Source organism: Mustelus asterias, chromosome 6, assembly GCF_964213995.1.
Source record: "Mustelus asterias chromosome 6, sMusAst1.hap1.1, whole genome shotgun sequence".
In the NCBI taxonomy this organism is placed as follows: Eukaryota; Metazoa; Chordata; class Chondrichthyes; order Carcharhiniformes; family Triakidae; genus Mustelus; species Mustelus asterias.
The window spans coordinates 60,977,888-61,000,823 of NC_135806.1; the positions used below are offsets into that span (position 1 = coordinate 60,977,888).

General features: G+C 45.3%; 1 protein-coding gene across 1 annotated transcript in view; it reads right to left on the reverse strand.

The window, feature by feature from the left end:
* The window catches only part of LOC144494663 (uncharacterized), a 112,888-nt gene that overhangs the window by 53,707 nt on the left and 36,245 nt on the right, over positions 1-22,936 (reverse strand). Inside the window, exons 9-13 of the mRNA XM_078213866.1 lie at positions 19,282-19,480; positions 17,958-17,965; positions 7,770-7,870; positions 3,890-4,002; positions 3,716-3,794 (exon numbers count right to left, since the gene is read on the reverse strand). Coding sequence (XP_078069992.1) covers positions 3,716-3,794; positions 3,890-4,002; positions 7,770-7,870; positions 17,958-17,965; positions 19,282-19,480 — 500 coding nt within the window. The remainder of the gene's footprint in view (positions 1-3,715; positions 3,795-3,889; positions 4,003-7,769; positions 7,871-17,957; positions 17,966-19,281; positions 19,481-22,936) is intronic.

Genomic DNA, 22,936 nt, shown 5'->3' on the forward strand with positions numbered 1-22,936 from the left:
CAGGGGTCAAAGCTGTACTCATCCGATGCCTCTGAATTCCGAACTCTGAGCACTCTGCTATACCAGCCTTTTACTGCTTTCAGCTGCAAGTGCCCACATTTCAATAAATTAACATGCAACAATGCGCAACACACCTCTGCAAGTGCCCACAGCAGCCCAGCCCAACTCAGCTGCAGCACCTTTCACTCAGACCTCAAACCGTCTGCCTCTCAACTCACCTCTACCTGCAGACTCAGCAAAGGAGGCAACTCACTGAGATCTCTATGTTTAGACCCACCCTTACCTCATGCCAAGGCATGTATGCCCTTAAGGATCTCTGGTCCGTTACAAGATTCCCACATAGTGTTAATGCCTGCCACTTTTCTGCTGGTTCCACAATGCTGAGGCCACCAAGTCTCTCATGGAAAAAACATCACTGATATGTCAGACAGCTGAACGGCACCCCCTCACTGGCATTCCACCCTGCAAAACTAATGACGCAACACAGACATGGACGACACACATATTGACCCATGTACAACTTCTCCTAAGTCAGGATGGGTGAAGCACCAGCCAGGAGACCAAGGACATACCAACACCAAGATTCTCAGATCATGATTTGGACATCCTGGTCAAGGAATTGCATGTTAAGGGGGATGCTACAAACTTCCTCACTGTTACAAACCATTGGAGGAGACATCCACGTCTATATAGCTCAGATCTGTCTCATCACCCTTCTTCTTTTGTTTTTTCAGGGGAAGAGGGTGCACGATGCCTAAGAGATAAACAAAACAAGGGGTGAGACCCCATTGCTGCAAGATTGTAAATCTGCATGGACGTCTCGTCCATCAGTCGACCGAGTGCCATCAACCAAACATGTGGGTGATGGTGAATTCCCACTTCCAGGTGCACCAAGCCATGGAAATGTCATTCTCAGCAATACTGTGGTGATGACTGTCTTGGTGGAGGATCCTGGGGCAAGGCAGCTTTTTGAGTTGGAGATTGGAAGGGTGTCATTGAAAGAAGCCAGGGACGTTCAGACTGGCAGCAGGCCGGGTGTGGGACGTTCAGACTGACAGCAGCCGAGCGTGGGAAGCTGAGACTGAAAGCAGGCTGGGTGTGGCTCCATTTACAACAGCTCTACGGAAGCTGGTGCCTTCACCTCCGACGGAGATTTCAGAGGTGCCTGCTCAGGCAGCCAGCACCCTTCGTAGTGTGCAATGCTCAGGGGACATTGGAGAGGACTCTGGGTGGGGACACAGTTAGGTTCAACTCAGGGCCAGGGGTGGGAGTCCTGGAATCCCCATTTTGTAGGAAAGGGGTCAAGAGGGGACACTTGCAGACCTTCTCTACCTTTCATGTCGGGGCACCCCTTGCTCTAAAAAGGTCCTAAAGGCTGGAATGCAGACAGTGCTTCCTGTGTCCTCCTTCCTGGGTTCCTGTCCATATCGCTGTGGAGGGATTGCCTTTCCTTAGTGGTGCTGGCAAGAGGGTGGGAGGGATGTGATACTGCTATTCTCACACTCCACAGGATTGAGGTGCTGGGTGAGCGCAGAGCCCAGCTTGGTGACATGAACAGATAGGGCGGAGGCTGTGTGGATGAACAAAGTGAAATTGATTGACAAACATTCAGAACAAAATAGTGACCTTACTGCAACAGTGCCTATATTCACCCATGCTCACTGAGTGCCTGTGGTTTCTTAATCTTCCTCACCCTCTCAATATGTTTAGCTATATCGCCAGGATCCGGAGCTGAGTTTGAAACGGCTTGCTGACTGCCACATCCTTTTGCCCGAGATGATTTTGGCAGGTGTCCCTTGATGGGTAGGGACCTTGAGGGTCCAGGCCTGCTTTCGAGCAGTACGAATGTTAGACTGCTGTCCTCCTCATTGTCAGGGGCTAGAGGCGTGTCACTCATAGGGAGGGGGATGTGTAATGGGCCGGAGATGCCCAGGGTCCCCTGGCTGGAGGGCCCCAGGCTGTACTCCTGCCGATCCTCTTCCCTTTGGTCCCCGAGAGCCACTGTGCTCCTCCTTGGGATGGAGTGAGATCCAGAAGCCCCGCTGTCCTCTGGCACAGGCACTCATGGATTCCCACCAGTGTCTGCATCATGCACCATGGTGTGGACATCTCCTGCCATGGAGTGCATGTCCTGACCAACGTCTCCACTGCGGATGCCAACTTTGCAGTGTTGGCCTCAGTGCACTGCGGTGATGGCACCACCTCCTCGGATAGAAGGTGATCTGACTTCTCCAGTCAGCCTTGCACTCCAGGGAGGGATGCTGTCAGACCTTCCTGAGTTTTGTGACTCTGTCTCTGCAGCTCCAGCAGCTGTGGAATGACTGGGCCCAGGGGCACATCATCGACGTGGGGCTCAGCAGAGTTCTGGGCTCCGGCATCCCTCCAAGGGCCAGTTCCATGGGACATCTCTGCTTCTTCCTGCTGTGGATCTTCAGCTGTGAGTGAGTGTCAGTTTCTGCAGTGGTGCCGGGTGTGGGTGACAGAAATAATGCATCTTCGGAGAAGTTCCCCTCTGCGCTGCTGGAGTCCGGTGGGTCCGGGGGAGCGAGGGTGGTCCAGCCTGTGATTCTTTTGCTATCACTTTACGACATTACATTCTAGCACTTAACATGTTGAACCAAGTAGGCTTCCTTCAAGCAGTTCAATCCATTAAAGGCACTTGGCATCAGTGCATGACAGGGGATACAGAGGGAACATTGTTTACTCACTTGAGACTTGAGGAATGACAGCATATGCGGGGAGGATTCTTACGTTTCTTTGCTGTCCCCACTTCAAGAGCAGAACACCCACACTCTTCCTCCTCCCCAGTCACCTCAACAAGGGCTTGCTCCATGAAGCGTGTGAAGGTTCGCAACTTGGGTATGTCTCCAGCTGGCTGCATCCATTGATGCCTATTGTGCTCCAGTTTGTAATGCAATGACACGGATAGGAAGAGAATATGTGGAAGTGTGGACATTTAAGATGATGATGAGATGTGGCAGGTGTGGGGCTTGAGTGGGAGCTGGAGTGTGAGGAGCATAGCAGCTACTAGGGGAACATGGTGACTGTGGGAGGGTTGGGGGAGCGGGACTTAGTGCCTGGTGTTGGCAGAGGCCAAGGTGGCTGAGTGAGAGAAGGAGTTGGGTGCGCAAGGGGGTCCAGTGAAAGATGGGGGTGGTTCACTTACCCTGGCTGAGCGAAAAAGATTATTCATCTTCTTCCAACACTTGCTGCCCCTTCCTCTTCTGGAGTGCACTTGCACTGACCAGGGCTGCCACTGCATCGCAGACGGGGTGGTCACCCTGCTGGACGGCCATCTCCTGCTGTGTGGGTACAGGGATCCCCTAAATCATATATAAATGTTCTACTTTCCTCGTCCCCCACCACCCTCTGTGGAATAGCCTTGCAGCATTCAGCACCATTTTCCCTTAGCAATTTAAGTGAAATCATGAATCTTCCGCATGTGGAATCAATGGAGTAAATTATTTTGCTATCACTTCACGACATTACATTCTAGCACTGAACATGAAGCACCAAGTAGGCTGCCTTCAAACAGTTCAATCCATTAAAATACTTTTTCTTTCAATAACATAGTAGCACCCTGAACAGCTGCACAAGGCATGCTTCCTGGATTACAGTTTTCACTCTAATTATGTTGTTTATCAAGACAATTTCCCATGCATTTGGATTATATTTACTCTAAATATTCAAAAAATAATACCAACAAGGCACTTACCAAGGCTCAATTTCACAACATCATTTAATGTTGTTATGCTTTCCCCTTGATCATAAGATCCACCAAATACATAGATATCCTGTATTTAACAATATTATTACTGTAATTTAAAACATTTTTAACAAGGGAGCTAAATATACAGAAAAGCACAATACAGTACAACTTTAAATCTACCTTATCATGGTGTGATGTGAAGGTATGGCATCCCCTTCCAGATGGTCCTTCACCTTTGACCTCACATTGGCTCCAAGTCAATGATACTGAAACAATGGAATGGTATTTATCGGCTAATGAGTGAAAATACAATTATTGTACATCAGATGCTACAGAGACATATGTAACCCAGCAAGCCAATCAGACTATCATGTCTATGTGAGCTCGTTGATAGAGATCACAAGATAATTATAATGATTACAGAACAGCATTTAGTCAATTTTAATTTGTCCATGCATACTGATGCCAAAGACCTATTACAACATCTAATGGGTTCTTAAGTGATGTCAGTCTTTTCGTTTCTGTAGCCAGGATTTTTGTGTGGTGGGTTTCCTGGCCTGCCACTCGCCAGACTCGGAGGTAAACTCATCCCTGCAGATACTGGCTATTCTCCACAGTCATTGGCTGGAGATGGATCTTCTGCCCCTCAAACTCGCTACTGCTTTTCACAACATTGTAAGCGTCGTCCCCAGCTCCTCCCAATTGTTTGAAGCTCTGCTACAGACCTAGTTATATAATTGGCCAGGACAGTAATCCCAGCCCAGTACAAGTGAAGCCCACCCCAATGGAATAGCTCACTCTTTCCTGAATACTGATGCCAGTGCTCCCTGAATCTAAACCCTTTCTTCCCACACTGCTCTTTGAACCGCATGTTTAATTCTCTATTCTGTTTTACCCTATGCCAGTTGGCATATGGCTCAGTTAACAATCCAGAGTTGATTACCTTTGACGTTCTGAGTTTTAATTTGGACCCCAACTCTTAGCAGAACAACATTCCTGGTTCTATCTATGTTGTTGGTTCCCACACCGATCACGACAATTGGATCCCTCCCCTTTCCACCACAAAGCTCCTGTCTAACCCTAACAGTGAGCAGGAAACACAACCTACAGAGCTACCAGCCGCAACTGCAGAGAACAATATCTATGACTGTAGTGTATCCTATCACTATCATATTCCCCTTCACTCCCCATACTTGAATTGCATCCTTCACCATGGTGCCATAACCAATCCACTCATTCATGTGCAATCCCTCTCCTCATCCACACATGGAGCAAGCAACTCATCCTGCTGGACAAAGTCAGGGGCTGAGGCTCATCCATCATTACATGTTGATTCCCTGTACCTGTCTGACTTGCAGCCACCTTCATGTCCCTGATCAGTGACCAACTTTAGAGTTTTGCCCAACCTAATGGGTGTGACAGCTTTGTGGAACAAATGTCCAGGTAACTCTCCCCCTCCCTGATGCCCCGCAATGTCTGCAACTCAGACTCCAGCTCAGCAACTTTGAGTCAAAGTTGTGTAAATTGCAAATGCTTACTGCAGATACGGTTATCATAGAATCTCTACAGTGCAGAAGGAGGCCATTCAGCCCATGAACACCGCTCGACAATCACCAGGCAAGACTGTTCTCTTCCTGTGGGGGAGCACTTCAGCGGTCACGGGCATTCAGCCTCTGATCTTCGGGTAAGTGTTCTCCAAGGCGGCCTTCACGACACACGACAGCGCAGAGTCGCTGAGCAGAAACTGATAGCCAAGTTCCGCACACATGAGGATGGCCTAAACCGGGATCTTGGGTTTATGTCACACTATCAGTAACCCCACAGCTTGCCTCCTGGACTTGCAGAATCTCACTGGCTGTCCTGTCTGGAGACAATACACATCTCTTTAACCTGTGCTTAATGCTCCCTCCACTCATATTGTCTGTATCTTTAAGACCTGGTTGGCTGTAGAGATTCGCATTCTAATCAGTATTCTGTAACTTGATTTTGTGTCTCTGTATGCCCTGTTTGAGAGCAGATATCCACTCCATCTGACGAAGGAGCAGCGCTCCGAAAGCTAATGGCATTTGCTACCAAATAAACCTGTTGGACTTTAACCTGGTGTTGTTAAAACTCTTACTGTGTTTACCCCAGTCCAATGCCGGCATCTCCACAGCAAGTAATATTCACACGGGTCAAGTGCCAAACAATGATCACTTCAACAAGAGTGAGTCTAACCACGTTCTCATGCCATTCAATGGTATTACCATCATCAAATCCCTCAACATCAACATTCCATGGCCACCATTGACCAGAATCTTAACTGGACTAGCCACATACAGTGCCTACAACAGCATGTTCCCACAAGGAAAATTCCTCCCAACTGCCTCCTTAATGTTATCAATTGCTTTTCTACCTCTCAGTTACAGGGATTCCAGACTCCTTCTCCAACCTGATCCAGGAAAAGTGGCCAGAAGTGGGAGCGCACAAATCAGACACATTGTTTTGTAATTTTCCTGCTCCCCCATGCCCTTTCCCCCTCCACCTTCCAAACACCAACATTTCAGGTCATTGACCTTCCATCAACACTGAGAAAAGTGAGAGCTGTAACAGCTTTTAAGCAAGTATGGAGGCTGGGGAAGGGTGAGAGGAGGAGGTTAAATAAAAGACCAGTTCTGATCAGAGGTCAATGACTTGACACTCTGGACTGAACTTTTCATCCCCAAGACGGGTGGATTATGGGCATGTCATATATGAGTTTAAAATGGAGAAAACCTGAAACAAGAACCCAGCCCACCTCAAACCAATCCACATACAGCTTTAACAGTGGCAGGATGAAGAACAGGTGACCATGCCACTCAAGGGGAAAGGATTGGTCATTTATATTTTATATTGAGGCTACCTACCTTCATTTTAACAGTCATTCCAATTTTAACTCATGTTGGCCAGGTTTCCCAGCCCTTGGGAAACACAGCAAGGGCAAAGGGTGTGAATGGTTGAATCCATGAGATAAATGCCTTTACAGAACTGCTTGTTGTGACTACACACAAAATCACCATCTAACTCATGAACTGTTTGCTCCCCCCAACCAAAGTCAGATCTCCACACCAGTGTTCTGCCTCCCACAACCACCACTACACCCCTGTGACCAGACCCCTGAACACCATTGGTCTCCACCACTCCCACCATGCCATCAGACCCACCCTGAGATCAGGGACCACCTTACCCCCAGGATTTCTCTCACATACCCACTACACCTACCAGCTTTCGTCAGCTGCAGTCTTGTGAAGCAGGCGGCCATCCGAGAGGCTGCCAGCTTTCGAATCAGTCTGCCTGTCAGTGGGAACCTGACAGAAAATTAGTCAAAGGAACCCTGCATTTAAAAATTGCAGGACATTTGCATGTGGGGGTTAAGCTCACTCTGGGCCTCAAATATATGAGCGGGATTCTCTCGTCTCATCCATGGTGGGACCCGTTGTGAGAACAGAAAATTTAGTGTTCCTGCTAAAACTCCATTAACTTTCAGCGGCACTGGAAAATCCCAGCCACGAACGAGGATGGGAGATTTCAGCCTATAATCTAGATTGTAAGGATGTGGAAAAGAGTAGGTGAGTGGGACTGACTGGATTGCTTCTCAAAAGAGCCACCATATGATCAATGGATTGAATGATTCTCTAAGAAGATAATGTTAGTTGGAAGTGTATCACAACGCAGTACATTAATACATCAAAGGATTCAGAATACATTCTAAACCATGATGCAGCCTTCAACTAGTGAGGTGGGGAGGAAGGTGGTTTTATTCCATTTCTAATCAGTTAGCTCAGATGGAGAGTGAATGCTGTCATGGTGCTTAGACCAAATATCCTGTTTGGGCAGTAAAGTCTACATATTTTTGTACATTTGTGTGTGACAGGTACCGCTAGGAACCTCTCAACAATAAATGGAAGTGTTATGTTTCATACAGCTTACAGAAGTGATAGTGGTTTCACTAACTTTAAGAAAGGAATATTATACCATGAATATACTACCTGGTGCAAATAAACAAACCTTTAATAGATAAAAACAATATTAAATGAAGTACCTGTATCAAGCACATGGATATCCTTATAATATAAATTCTCTACTGTTGAGCCCCCAAATAAATATAGAAGTTCTCCCACTGTAGCAAAAGTGTGGGTGTATCTAAAAGAAAAATGAAAGGTAATACTTAATTCTTGCTACATAATAAATATTTAAGGACATTGTTAATATATTTTTTGAGATCAGGTTAGAAATCCTCTAGAACTGCAAATTATGTTTTAGGGACGGATATCAAAACAATTCCTGTGTGCTTTACTTATCTCAGGAATTCTTAAAACCACATCAGGATGTTCCAGCAAACATTCTAAATACTATTGCAAGGTTTTAGATGGATTATATGGACTCCAAGACGTTAAACTGAAATCCGAATGCATTCCAAAGTCATCAATATGTGAGCCACTTTGAGACTTTGAATTAGGGGGCGATGGTGGTGTAGTGGTAAAGTCACTGGACTAGTAATGTTGAGATCCAGGGTTCAAGTCCAACCATGCAGCTGTTGGAATTTAAATTCAATTAATATATCCAAAATATAAATCAGAAATGGTGACCATTAAACTATTATTGATTCCTATAAAACCCCATCTGGTTCATTAATGTCTTTTAGGGAAGGGAAAGAAATCTGCCATCATTACCTGGTCTGGCCACATGTGACAGCAATGTGGTTGACTCTTAACTGCCCACTGCAATGGCCTAGTAAGTCACTCGGTTCAGGGGCAGTCACTCTCAGCTCACCTCTCGTGGTCAACTCTTTTGTCCATGTTCGAACCAAGGCTGTAATGCAGTCAGGAGCTGGTGGAACCCAACCTGACCGTCAGTGAGCAGGTTATTGCCAAGCAAGTGCAATCAAATGGGCTGAATACTGGCAACTGTGATGCTGGGGACCTCCAGAGGAGACTGAAATGGATCATCCACTCGGCACTTCTGGCTTAAGATTGTTGCAAATGCTTCATCTTATCTTTTACTGTGCTCTCCTTGACTCATAGAACCCCTACAGTGCATAAGGAGGCCATTTACCCTATTGAGCCTGCACCGACAACAACCCCACCCAAGCCCTTTCCTTATAACCCACTTATTTACCCTGTTAATCTCCCTGACACGAAGGAGCAATTTGCATGGCCAAACCACCTAACCCGCACATCTTTGGAGTGTGGGAGAAAACTGGAGCAGCCGAAGGAAATTCATGCAGACACGGGGAGAATGTGCAAACTCCACACAGTCACCCAAAGCCAGAATTGAACCGGGGTCCCTGGCACTATGAGGCAGCAGTGCTAAACACTGTACCAAAGTGCCGCCACATGAGGAAACTCTTGTTTTGGCCACAGACCAGTTGGACATTGAGGTAGTAGAAACCTTTTCTGTTGATGGATCTCAGTGGTTGGTCTCCAGATACCTTAATAGCACCTTCCAAACTGATGACATCTACCACAAAGGCAGCAGATGCATGGGAAGACCATCACCTGAAAGTTCCCCTCCAAATCACACACTGACTTCGAATTATATCGCTGATCCTTCACTGTTGCTAGGTCAAAATCCTGGAAATCCCTCCCTAACAGCACTGTGGGTGTACCTACAACATGGGCTGCAACAGTTCAAGCAGATCACTCACTACTACCTTCTCAACGATAGGCAATAAATGTGGGCCTAGCCAATGATACCTAAATACTGTGAAAGATCTTTTTTAAAAATCAGTTTAGTTGATGATAACCTGCAGCTGGGGGAGCCCAGCAATGGAGGTGAAGCCCAGTGCCCTCTATCACTGCAAGGTTGTATCTATTAAACAAACGTGCTGTCCAACTATGACAAAGTGGACATTAATGACCAGCAAAATGTAGTGATATGCAGACATTTTTGGTATTCTACTAAAGTCTGCAGTTGTCCCTGGAAGATGCCAGAAGCAAAGAAGCATAAGTGCACATGATTTTAATGGGCAATGTCAGGACAGGACGTACTGTGCTGTACTGCAAGGTCTTAGATGACATGGTCACAGGCTGCCCAGAGCGTCCCAATCACCTGCAGCACTGTATCTCAGTCATTGCCTAGTAGCTCCATCTTTAGCAGTAGATTGCGTGATGAGGGTTTGGCCTCTCTTGGTATCCTGCCCCTCTTTCCTCTCCCATGCACTCCTGATGTCAAGGGTTCTGTACTTCCTGTAAGATGGGGCTCAAAATCTGACAGTTGTGTCCCATTGCCAGCTGCAGCCTTCCTTCTGGGCAAGTGGCTGCCTAATTGTCCTTGGCAACAATGCCTTTTGCTCTTGTGGTTCATGATGATGGAGGTGTTGAGCCCGTTCAAAACCTCAATGCAAAGTGCCCATGTTCCCTACCACCTGGGCACAACAAAGGTGCCTCCTTACCAAGTGCCCAATCCTCCTTTGCCTGCTGATTTCTCTGATGGAGTCAGAGTGATTCCTTGGGGTGCCCATGACTGGCTCATGACTCTACCTAACTCCTTCAGATGATTTGTTTCTGAACGCATGGGTAATCATGTGTCCTTTTAAAAGATCTTTCAAGCTCTTAACAGTTTTAATTGACCTCAGATGGGAGGAGAGCAGGGTTCCTGCCACCCACCCCCCCCCCCCCCCCCTCTGCCCGATGGTTATTGTTTGCACCAAGATTGGAGTCTTGAAACTAACATGCCACGTGGTGCCGATATTTTTGGGCTGCCCCCTGCCATCTTTCTCAGCTTTGGGGCCCCACCAAAATTCAGCTCATCACCTTTGCTGTGCTCCCATCATTTTTTTCCAATTAAACACTGAACACAGTTAGCTCCTGTTAGATCCCATTGTCCAGTGTTCACAGTTCGCTGGAGGAACAAAGAAAACATTGCTGACAGCAAGGGCCTGTTCTCTGGCTCAACAAGCAGTGCCATGCACAGGCCAGAGAATAGCATTAACCTTTTGATGGCAGCCAGGATAAGGGAGAGAAATCATTGGCCCTGATGCCTCACCTGTTTCTGGGCATCTTATTCCACGCACCTCCCCACCACCCCCACCCTCCCCGCACCACCCCCTCACACCTCTTTAACTTTCCTTAAAGTACAGTAAAGTTTATTTATTAGTCATAAGTAGGCTTACATTCGCACTGTAATGAAGTTACTGTGAAAATCCCCTATCCCCTAAATTCCCTCGGAATGATCCTTCAATCATGCATGATATTGTTCCCCCTTTTCAAATTCACCAATCAATTCACCAGTCAGAGAAAGATATTAGTAAAATGATAACATCAGTTGTTGGCATCTGGTTACAAATACTGTCAGATATAGATGCAGCATGGGTCATTAATATTAAGAGCAGCAACAATATAATGCTGTGTTAGTATGTATACACTCTATAAGTGATCCCACCGCGACTATTGAACAAACAGTGAATACAAATTTTACATCAACAGCATCCTGCAATGTTATTAATTTGACAGGAAAATATCCCAGTGCTTATTTTATAACACTGTGGAAATGACAACACTGATTCTGGTGGTTGCATAAACCCTCATTAACAATTTCTGCACATTGCACCTATGGATATGCCAACACTAAATTTATTCATAGAATCATAGAAACCCTACAGTACAGAAAGAGGCCATTCGGCCCATCGAGTCTGCATCGACCACAATCCCACCCAGGCCCTACCCCCATATCCCCACATATTTACCCACTAATCCCTCTAACCTATGCATCTCAGGACAATTTTAGCATGGCCAATCAACCTAACCCGCACATCTTTGGACTGTGGGAGGAAACTCACGCAGACACGAGGAGAATATGCAAACACCACACAGACAGTGACCCAAGCCAGGAATCGAACCCAGGTCCCTGGAACTGTGAAGCAGCAGTGCTAACCACTGTGCTACCGTGCCGCCCATATTGTTGGGGGAAAAATTCAATACTTTTAACCTAGATAAGTTGCACAAGATCTTTTCCATTCTGTAGAAGTCAAAAACTTTCTCCTACCTGGATGCATGATATTATTCAATATAATTATCTCAGTCAGGAGGTGTAAGTAGATTCTATTTTATCAGCATTTTTATAGGATAGAAAGATCAAATGACTTCTGACCAACAAAGTGTAATGATTGAACAACATAGGTCTTCATTGTCAATGAGAAGAGTTAGAGTGTCTTTGTGTGAAACAACTTTTAAGAGGCCATACATAACCTTTGCAATTTCCACTGCCTTCAGCCATTTCTTGATTTGACATGGGGTGAATCAAATTAGCTGAAGACTGCCATCTATAATGCTGGGAGCCTCCAGAGGAGGCCAAAATTAATCATCCATTTGGCACTTCTGGCTGAAGACCATTGCAAATGCTTCATCTTATCATTTGCACGGATGATCCCCTGCCTTGGTGGTAATGGTTGAGTGGGGGATAACATTGTCTACATTAGTCCCAGTGTCTACAATTCAAAAGTACCGAATTGGCTGGAAAATGATTTGGGGCATGGTGAAAGGTGCTGTATAAATGTAGGTTTTGTACTTCTTTCATTACACCTGCATACAGTAGGCAGAATGACAGTTGCTATGATGAAATTGGAGGCCTAATGCTGATTCTCTAAGGGTAGTTAATCACAGACCAATTGATGCTAGGAAAGTGGCTACAAAGAAATCAATACATTTACAAAATATTTCAACTCTGTAGCTCATAAAATCTTACCATTCTGATTTCTCTGATGCCAACTCACAATGTACTATAAATGACATCTGCTCTTTTTATGCTAATGACATTATCCCAATGATTTGTCAATCAGACATGTACCAGCAGCTCAGAAAAAAAGTACATTGAATTGTTCTGAATTTTTCAGAGAATGATACAAGGTATGAAATCTCAGTACAGCCTTAACTCAAGAACTGGATTGTTTCCCCTTGCCCCAGAAGCTGTCATACAAGTTGAGTTGTATACTGTGAATGTATGGTCTATCTGGGATAACCTAGTGTAAGTTGGGTATAGTAAAAACTTGTTTTACATCAACCTTTGTTTTTAGTTTCTTACATTCATTTTCATGAGGCCCAAGATTCTCAAGCCTCTGGTGCATCAACACAGCATGTCATCAGAATTGTGTGGCACGGTAGCACAGTGGTTAGCATTGCTGCTTCACAGCTCCAGGGTCCCGGGTTCGATTCCCGGCTCGGGTCACTGTCTGTGTGGAGTTTGCACATTCTCCTCGTGTCTGCGTGGGTTTCCTCCGGGTGCTCCGGTTTCCTCCCACAGTCCAAAGATGTGCGGGTTAGGTTGATTGGCCAGGTTAAAAATTGCTCCTTAGAGTCCTGGGATGTGTAGGTTAGAGGGATTAGCGGGTAAATATGTGGGGGTAGGGCCTGGGTGGGATTGTGGTCGGTGCAGACTCGATGGGCCGAATGGCCTCCTTCTGCACTGTAGGGTTTCTATGATTCTATTTTAGGGCATATTGAAAAATAAGGCTGCTATTTATATGCTGGCTTAAAATTCAAAAGTGAATTTTGAAATGCACAGTATTTTATTTTTCATCGTCTGCACTCCCCTTTCCCGGGCTCTAGTGGCATCTGTGACACTGATGGTACTAACACGCAACATTAGAACACTGTCGTCGATTACTTTTGATTTCTGCTTTGATTTTGGTATGATTACAGGGCAAAGTTTGGGGAGTCTCCCTATGATGTGTAAAATCTTTCCACTCTGGAGGCGCCTGTTACAAATGAACACCTAAGGCTAATTGTCCAGACTCCCAATTATGAAAAATGACCATCTCAGTGAAGTCTGAAGGTGCCTATGGAACTATGTTCCAACACAGATAACTACATTTAGGAGAGACGGAGGAGAAAATGTTTACAGAGCCAATGCTTTGAAAATTGACAGGTGGAGCCGACTCATATTTTCTGTTGCTCTCAATAACAAAGCTTTATGACATTTTCTTCTGTTTTTGATGTGGGGAGTTGCCTACACATATGCAACTTGTATGTGGATAAGTATGTCAGACGTTGTGTGAATACATCAGACTCTCTGTACACAAATATTGTCATTTGTAATAGGTTGGGGAGAGTCACAAATGGAAAGCTTAGGTTGGATCTTACAGGGACGGATATGATCATACATCTAAGCATTTAGATTGTTCTGTTGGCCTAATGGTAATTCTTATTTGACTGATTCATAACAAATGGCAAAATGTTTACATGGATTTTGGCTTCATTGTGACCTTTGACTTTCAGTATAAAAGGATCCAAGTGTTTTATAAATTCTGATCAAACAATGTTGCTGCATTGTTTCAACCACAGCTTTGATAACAGATGTTCCTTTTCTCCATTAATCAGATGCAACAAAGTGCTAGGAGCCAGGAAATAAGAAATAAGCTTTTGTATGATGCTATTTTTGGATGAATTGCGGGAACGTCATTGATCTTTGCCTGTAGCAACAAAGGGGCAATAGCAAATCCTCAGCCCATGTTACATTCTGCCTGATTTTCTCTTTCATTAATGTAAATGGACAAGAAAATTGGACAGGGTAGAAAATGATATGCCACTTTGGTATTGCTCATTTTGCATTACAATTCTAACATGTTTGAAAGACAGATAATGATATACAAATCAATATTTTGTGTTTTCCGCTATTTGATTGCCTTGACTGGTAGAGTAATATCTGACTGTTTTAATTGATCGATAAACTCTTAATTGTGAGTGCTTTAATTGTCAGATATCTTGCGTTTCTGTGCTGCAGTACTATTTACAAAAAGTATTCTGCCATTATTTAGCTGTCAGTGTGAATTACATGCCAGAATATTAAAACAAAGTGATACTAGAATATGTCGTGATATACTGATCATCTAAACTGTTTATTGGCACTGTGGCACAGTGGTTAGTACTGCTGCCTCACAGCGCTGGGGACCTGGGTTCGATTCCAGCCTTGAGTAACTGTCTGGGTGGTGTTTGCACATTCTCCCCACGTCTGCGTGGCTTTCCTCTGGGTGCTCCAGTTTTCTCTCTCAGTCCAAACATATGCAGGATAGATGGATTGGCCATCAGAAATGCGTGAGGTTTCCAGGGATAGGGGGGCCTGGATAAGATGCTCTTTTGGAGATTTGGCAGACTTGATGGGCCAAATAGCTCTCTCTGCACTGTAGGGTTTCAATGGATTGACAAATCAGGCTCTCAATAAAGTCTAATGAAAAATCTGACTTATCAATTTCAAAACTATTGTACTTGGAATCTTTGAAGAAAAATTCCAGATGACAGCATAAATTTAAGTTTTTTTTCAGCTCCCATTCATACTTCATAACAGCAGCTATTGTTTGAGGCATAAATTAGATGGCATAATACAATCTTGGCCCACTGAGCAGGAAGCCATGAAAGTTAGAGTAGGGAGAAAACGAGCCATTTCACAAGGATGCTTTCAAGCCCGGATCTGTATATTGCAAAATGAACAGTGACCACAATATCATTGAATTCATTTGACCAAACAAGCCAAAGTTGTCAAGAATTTAATGCTGGTTGCAGATGTCAAGAGGGCTATATTTGCAAAGATGGCAAAGAATGACAATTGAGTTGATTGGATAATCTTAATAGTTGGGGCTATTATTATCACAGAAATGAGATACTTCTAAAATAATCCTGATGGAAAATTCTAATGAAAGGTCATTGGCTGAAGTATTTTCAGAACTTTCAGTTTTTAGTTCAGAGTTCTAGTATCAGAGGTTGAAGAGGCATTTCACAGAGTAATTTTGTTATGAATTGCTGTGTTCTCCTTGAAGCAGAGATTAGAGGAGATTTGATAGAAGGATTCAAAATTCTGAGGGGTTTTATTAGAGTCGATGGGCAGAAACCTGTGGCCTCCCCTATGGGGAGCCTGGTGGTGGAAGGGCATTTAATCAGGTGGGCAAGTGATGGGTGGAGACCCACCTCCATTCCAATGATGTCCATGGCAGGACGGACTATGATGGTTTTCCTGCCCTATTATCAATGAGGCATTTAATGGATAATTAACACCAACTAGGGGCCTCATCCTGCCACCGCTGGTGTTAACCCAGTAGCAGGGGAGCATGACAAGCAAACTCTGGTGTGGTTGCCTGGAGGCTGCCAGGAGGTCCCTAGTTCAAAGACACAAGTGGCATCTAGCAACAGGAAGAAGGGCCCTCTGAAACCCAGCTGATTCCCCAGCTCTTGCTGCTGGCCCACCACAAGTATTGATCACTAGCCGGACAACCCCTTTCTGTCTGTGCCTGGGTCTCAACTTGATCTGAGGCCTCAATTGTGTGCAAGATGGGCTATCCACCACCTTCCCGGTGGTGCTGCTCAGTACCGGAGAGCTGCCAGCCACTGATTGACCAACAGCTCGTGAGCAGGACCACTGCCCCAGGGTCCTTGCTCCCAGGGGAAGGCTCATCACAAGATGCCAGAGCGTTCTCAAAAAGAGGCAATGCATGAGGCTCTCTAGGTGGTGGCCATAAGATTCTGCCTGATGCCTGAAACTGTTTCCACTGGAAAGAGGGTCAACAACCACAGAACACAGAGATAAGATGGTTTGCAAAATATCCAGAGGTAACTAATCTTTTTTTTACACAGTGACTTTTGAATTTCTGGGATGCACAGGCTGAAAGATAGTGGACACAGCTTTCGGTCATAACTTTTGAAGTAGAATTAGATATATATTTGAAAAGGAGAAACTTGCAAGGCAATGAGCAAGAAACAAGGGAATGATGATTACTGGGTAGCCCTTTCAAAGAACCGGTACAATCATGAGGTTCCAAATGGTCAACTTTTGTGCTGTAAGATTCTATTGGGGTAAAATTTGGATCATTGGGAGCTACCAGTGGCATTTGGTGTATAAGAAAGTACCTGTGAACACGCATGCACTTTTGGGGTGAGTTGTGCCAGATTACATATTGGTGACAGCGAGTGCAGTGAATGGCTGCCAGGAGTTTGTAGAATAGACATAACATGTACAACACTGATTCAACACAAGCGGTGCCAGTTCGGATCTCATGGTTTCAGCTAATGCCTCCCCCACCTTAAGTTTGGATCACTGAATAAATGTTCGCAGCAAATCACCTGCCTCATCATCTAGAAACACTATTTAAATTCATGCTCAACTACATACAGCTTTGTTGCAGATTGTTTTCTTTTGGTATTGCTTCAAAATTCTACAACAGTTTGGTGCTTTCTATAATTACTTAAAAGTTGCAAAAGTCTACATGGAGTGATGTGACAGTGCTCAAGGAGCTTTTACTGACTTCAAGACTCCTTCACAAATCTTTTGCTCCCAGATTTGGGCACACTTGCAGGCATTCCCCTGGAGTACAGCACAACTTGGAGAATGAACACAGGGCACAGAGAGCAGATCAAGCTGTTGGGAGAGAGAAGAGTTGGATGTGGAGAAGGGCTCTTAGCAAAAGGCTGTTTCTGCCCAGGGTAATCAGTGAACAATGCTCCTGCCTGAACCTCGATGAGAAACATTGTGTCAAACATCTATGCTTTAGTAAAGGTGTCTTCACTGAAATCTATCGACCTGCTGCAGCCACAGGCTCTGAAGATAACTTTTATGAGTTTCACTCCTTCCAGGCAGGAGCTGATGATGTAGGAGTCCTGATTGATCGAGATTGTTGGTAGGTGAACAACAGGGCTGTGATGAACTGAGCAGTGTCTGTGGCTTATGCTATTATTAGGGTCCAGCAATTGAAGATACATTCGCTGACTTTGACCACCCACGTTGGTCAATAAACTTATTGTAGTACTGTCCTCAGGTCTTGAATTCTGGCAGTGACCTCCTTGGCTCTCTGCTCACACTATTAATTCTGTCCTGTGGGTCTCCTGGTGTCGTGTGGACACAGAACATCTTTCCTTTTCTACTGAAGCCTCCAGGGCATCATCCAAGAACCTTGGAGCCCACCATGAGTTTTAATAAACAATAAACATGAATCAGGTGCTCAACTTTTAAAGGATTCATGAGCCCCAGGTGAATTAGCAGCTGCTGCACTCTGTAACTAATAAGAATTTGACACCGAAGGAGACAGATGGCAACGAGATTAATTTTCAGATTAAATTGTAATGCCGGTGACCAATATATTAAGGTGTCATGGCAATGCATGGTGAAACAATACACAAAAATAACAAATTATTTTATTTGCTCAGTAAAAATATTAACTACATATGATTCCTCATTAATCATACGTTATATATACTTTGTAAAACATTGAATCAAATTTCTGATTAAATCATGTAATTCAATTTAATACCTGCTGTCCTGTAAACACAAAAGGTGCGTTTTTAAAAATTAAATGTCTCCAAATTATAGAACTTCAAATGATTGATTCATTTATGATAATTACAAAAAAGCTTTTAACATAAAATGATGCTTGACTCATTACAGAGCTCTGCAGTGGATTAAGATTTTGTGGATATTATTATCTCATTCTGTTAATTAATTCTTAGAGAAAGACTCACATTAGAATAAAATAGTTCATTATGGGCAGAATGCGCGTGGGTGAGACTTGACAGAGGCAAGGTGGGTGGCTAGGAAGTACACTCTTGACTGCGGGAGTGAGGGTGGTGACTGAAGCACAGTAGGGAAGAGGTAAACCGATTATGTTCTGTACAGTGAGGGCGAGTGGGGTCAGGAGGGGGTGTGAGGTTGCTGGGGGAGATGCAGAAATGAAGATGAGCACAAGGCCCCACAAATTGTAAATCTGCCAATGCAACCAACCATTGAATGCTTACATGGAAGACTTGCTTACTTTGGAACTCTCATGAACAAATATTCAGTTCTTCCTTGTGGTACTTGTACCATAAATTGTCCTTTTCTCTATCCTTCTATTTAATGTGTGAGCGTGGAGTGGCTCAGTCCCAGCCCCTATACCCCTCTGGGGATGAGGCAGAATTATTCTTGGAGGAAGAACCGTCACTATGTTCACCTGCACCCTCCACCAGTGCAGATATAGGCACTCAATGGGACCTAGTTCAAGAGTAGGCTTAGGTTTACAATCTGATGGTCAGCTCACAGACAGGGTCCAGATGGTGGAGGTAGTGACAGCTGAGACCGAGTCCAATGACGAGCCTGAGAGAAATGTTGGAGATGCAGAGACAAGCAGGGGAACATCCAGGCAGAGTTGTCAGGGAGGCCATCTGCCCAGGCTACTGCCAAGGAGCTCTCAAGGACACATGTGTGCAGTTGATGGTGTCCTGCACTTGTAGGAAACCTGAGATTGCGGAGAATCCCACAGTTTTGGTACCCTGGGCTGCTTCATCTATCCAGAACGAGACCCAATGGTGAGCTTGATTGAAAAGGACATCCCTCACCTTCCTTATGCATTTGTGTACCAACTACTGTGATATTCCACAAAGGTCCCCCAGTGGAGCCCTGGATGACCTGCTCACAAAAGTGCTGAGCATGGCAGCACTCACCTTAAAAGCCAATGACATGAAATGCCCTCCAAGTTCTTGCACGAAAGATTCTCCATGGAGAAGGTAGTAAATGTGATCTATCACATCCCTAGACAGGCAAAGAAGCCTGTGATACTGTCTTCTGCTCGTCTCCATGTATGAGCTGCAATTTCTATATACCTTTGGTTGTGCCACACATCTCAGTGGATTTTGCCCCTCCTTGGGTGCCTTTGGGACTTCCTGCAGTCCTGCTACCTCTTGCTGCTCAGGCAAATGTTCTTCGCTGACCTGTACCAGTGATGGGCCCTTCTTCTCTTCATTTGAATCACAGCTAACAACAAAGCAGCATCGCTTGTAGCCTGCATTCTTTTCCTTGTATCTGTCGATCAATACAATTGAAATGTCATTGCGAATTCCCCTTGAATAGTCTCCCTCCAACTCCAAGCCAGGAATCCGGTTTCAAGCTTCTGGCCTGCTCTAAGTCAAGACATGACAACCCCAAGACACCCCTTGCTACTGAATAACATCCCGGAGGTTCACAGGTAGCTGAGCATTCCCTCAGACAAGACTGTGCATTCACAACAAAGGTCTTGATTAGGGTAAATACACCCAAGTGTTATAACTCTGTCAGGCTTACCTCCAGTAGCATAGACACTATCAATACTTTTACTTAGTCTGTAACTGTAAGTATGGTGCCTTGTAAGTCATGGCCAGTACATTGAGGCTTCTAGTGTGTGTGAAATTTTTGTCCGACCATCATGGCCCTTTATTGTTTGATCCTCCTTCCCTTTACAACATGCCTCTATCAGCAAGAGATGAACATTCAGACTAACAGCAGCACCAAGACTTAATGGATTCTCGCCCAAATGAGCACCATTAGTAAAGGAACAAAGCCTGTTCATTGGGCATTTGATGCTCAAAACCAGTACTCAGCCGAGACTTTTTCTCTATAGGTTGAGGAGATATTTAATAGGAAACCCCTATTAAATACCCAAAATAGAACTCCTCCCATACCCCTCGAGATCCCTCCCATATAACTGCACCATAGACTACTGAAAGTGAACATGATGCGTATTACGTAAGTGAGTGTGACCAGCTTCCAACTTCCCCCCGTCACCTACCAAGTGTCTCACTGCCTCCTGTAACTGTCCAGCCTCCCCCCACCCCGTTACCACTGCCCACATCGTTGTACTTAACGATTCTGGGAGGACTGACAGGATAAATGCTGAGAGGCTGTTTCCCTGGCAACGGAGTCTAGAAATAGTCTTTACGGGTCAGATATTTAGAGCTGAGATATGGGCAATTTCTTTATTAAAAGAGTTGCTAATCTCTAGAGTTCTCTATCCCAGAGAGCTGTGCACGTTCAGTTGTTGAATATATTCAAGTCTGACAGTAATATGTAATTGGGCACAGAGGGAATCAAGGAATATGACAGAGGGTGGGAAAGTAAAATTGATGTAAAAATTCAGCTATGATCATACTGAATAGTGCAGCAGGCTCATATTTCCCAATTCTTATCTTGTTTTGAAAGTATAATGGGAGGAATATTAACATAATCCACACATGGCCAACCTGACAAGATCAGGCAAGATGCTGGGTGTGATTCTCCCAAAGAAATTCCAAGTGACGAATTCACGTAAAAACTGGAGCAAATCACGCTGTTTTTTTCAGTGGGACTTTCAAAATGAATTTCCCACACTGTGCACTGAGTGCTCAAGGGGCAAAGTGGCAATGCCTAGGGGGCACCTTGGTATTGCCCATCAGGCATCGGGCAGTGCCAAGGGGGTGAGGCCTAATGGGGGATGGGGCCTGTGGGGATCCCGCTGCCACTCTGCACTCTGCATTTTGGGCGAGAATCCATTAAAAAGCTGGGGTGGGGCCTCTTCCTGCTGGAGAGGTCGGCAGCATAGTGCTGAGTGGGCCACTGCTCATGCACCAGTCAGAACAAAGATCCCCCCCCCCTCTGATGTCCAGCCCTGATCACTGGCCTCCCTCTGTCACCAAGCCCGAGTGCAGAGTGGCAGCGGGATCCCCACAGGCCCCATCCCCCATTAGGCCTCACCCCCTTGGCACTGCCCGATGCCTGATGGGCAGTACCAAGGTGCCCCCTAGGCATTGCCACTTTGCCCCTTGGGCACTACTGGGGGCCAGACTGGCACAGCCTCACTGGAAATGCCCAGGGGGCAACTCCCCCTTAGCCCTGACCTCTTGGGAAGCCTCCATGGCCCCCAATCACTCCAGCAGGGCCAGGCTGCCAGGTCCCTACTAGTAGGGAGCTGTTGTAAATCCTGCTGGAGTGGAACACTCCCGCCCAGGGAAGTTGAGGGGGGGGGATAGAGGCTAGCGGGCCCGGAGACTTCAGTCCCAGGCCCGTTAATATGTTAATCCTCATCATAATGATTTATTCAGCTCCGCGCTGATTTCTGGTGTGGAGCTGACAACGCCGGAAATCTGGTGGCTGGAAACATGCGGAGGCCATGGCGCCCAGCGGGTATCGAGTCTCCCCGTCCACTGCACTGCTCAAGCTCCTGTTGATTTTACCTGCCTGATTTTACTATATGTTTAAGTCAATTAAAAGTAATATTGAAAGGGCTGTAAAATAGCTTCTAACCAGGAATTCAGAAGGATAAGGTTGATGTGAGGGAAGTGAGTTGGAGTGGAAAGCAAGAGGTCCATGGTCACATTTCAGAAGATTGTTGATCATGCTAGGATGAGAGCGCACTGTGGGCTGAGAAGGATGCTTCTGTCCTCAATGCTCTCAGCAACATCTGCAGACCATGCCACAGTTGGTCCCATGATGCTGAGACCATCTCCTCTGTAGAGCTCAGAAGTTGCGTGTCCTTATCCCTTTTGGCTTTGTTCTGCTCGCTTCTATTGTGTGTCAGCTTGTGCTGCAGAAGGAGATGAAGAATGTCAGTAGTATGTAGCACTGTATTTGGGTTATGTACAAGGCATAGCTGAATAGCTGGAGGAATACGGAAGCAGTGAGGGATAGGTTTGTAGTTGGCAGTACCAGAAATAGGTGAAGGTGAAATGGAGTATCTAGTTGTTAGGCCACACCTGAGTGCCAACGAGTGCTGCTAGGTGAGTGATGGTGGTGTGGTGCGTTGAGCAGCATGAATCATTGGTGTAAGAGATGTCATGTGAAGATGCAGTCACTGACTTTGACCGCAGGCATGAGGTCATTAGACTTCTTCTGGCACTGCTGCCAGGTTCTGGAGTCTAGATTCTGGGAGTTGACCTTATGACCACTCCCAACTGAAAGTGGTTCTGGGGGAGAGGGGGGGGGGGTCTCTTAGTACCTCGCAGGCCATGGCATCTCTCCTCCTGCCCACCTGCGCCACTCATCCTCCAAAGCCACATCCATCAGTGTGGATTCCTCTTTGTACCCTGATGTTCATTTGGTAAGAATTTTCATTGCAGCAATCCTTTTTCAGACATTCCTTTTAAGAGGTATCTGGCCTTTAAGAGAAAGTAGGCTGACTGTATGTATTACATCACTGACAAATAACACTGCTCTTACTGTGTGTAGAGCTTGCTGGCAGTATTGAGAAGAGGAGACTAGTGCTGGAGGTGCAGGGAATGTTGCTGAAACCATGCAAATGAAATAGGTAGACCATTTTTTTAAAATTTGCCCACCTTAATCTGGGTGGGTGCAAACAGTCACAAATTGCAACCCTGGCACCTGTAAATCAGGATGAATGAATTTTGTGCCTTAACACTTTTTTTTAAAACCAGCACAGAAGTTGGACAAATGAGGGAGCTGCGAAAGAAGTTGCAAGTGTTCTTATCCCTTTTGGCTTTGTTCTGTTCGCTTCTATTGTGTGTCAGCTTG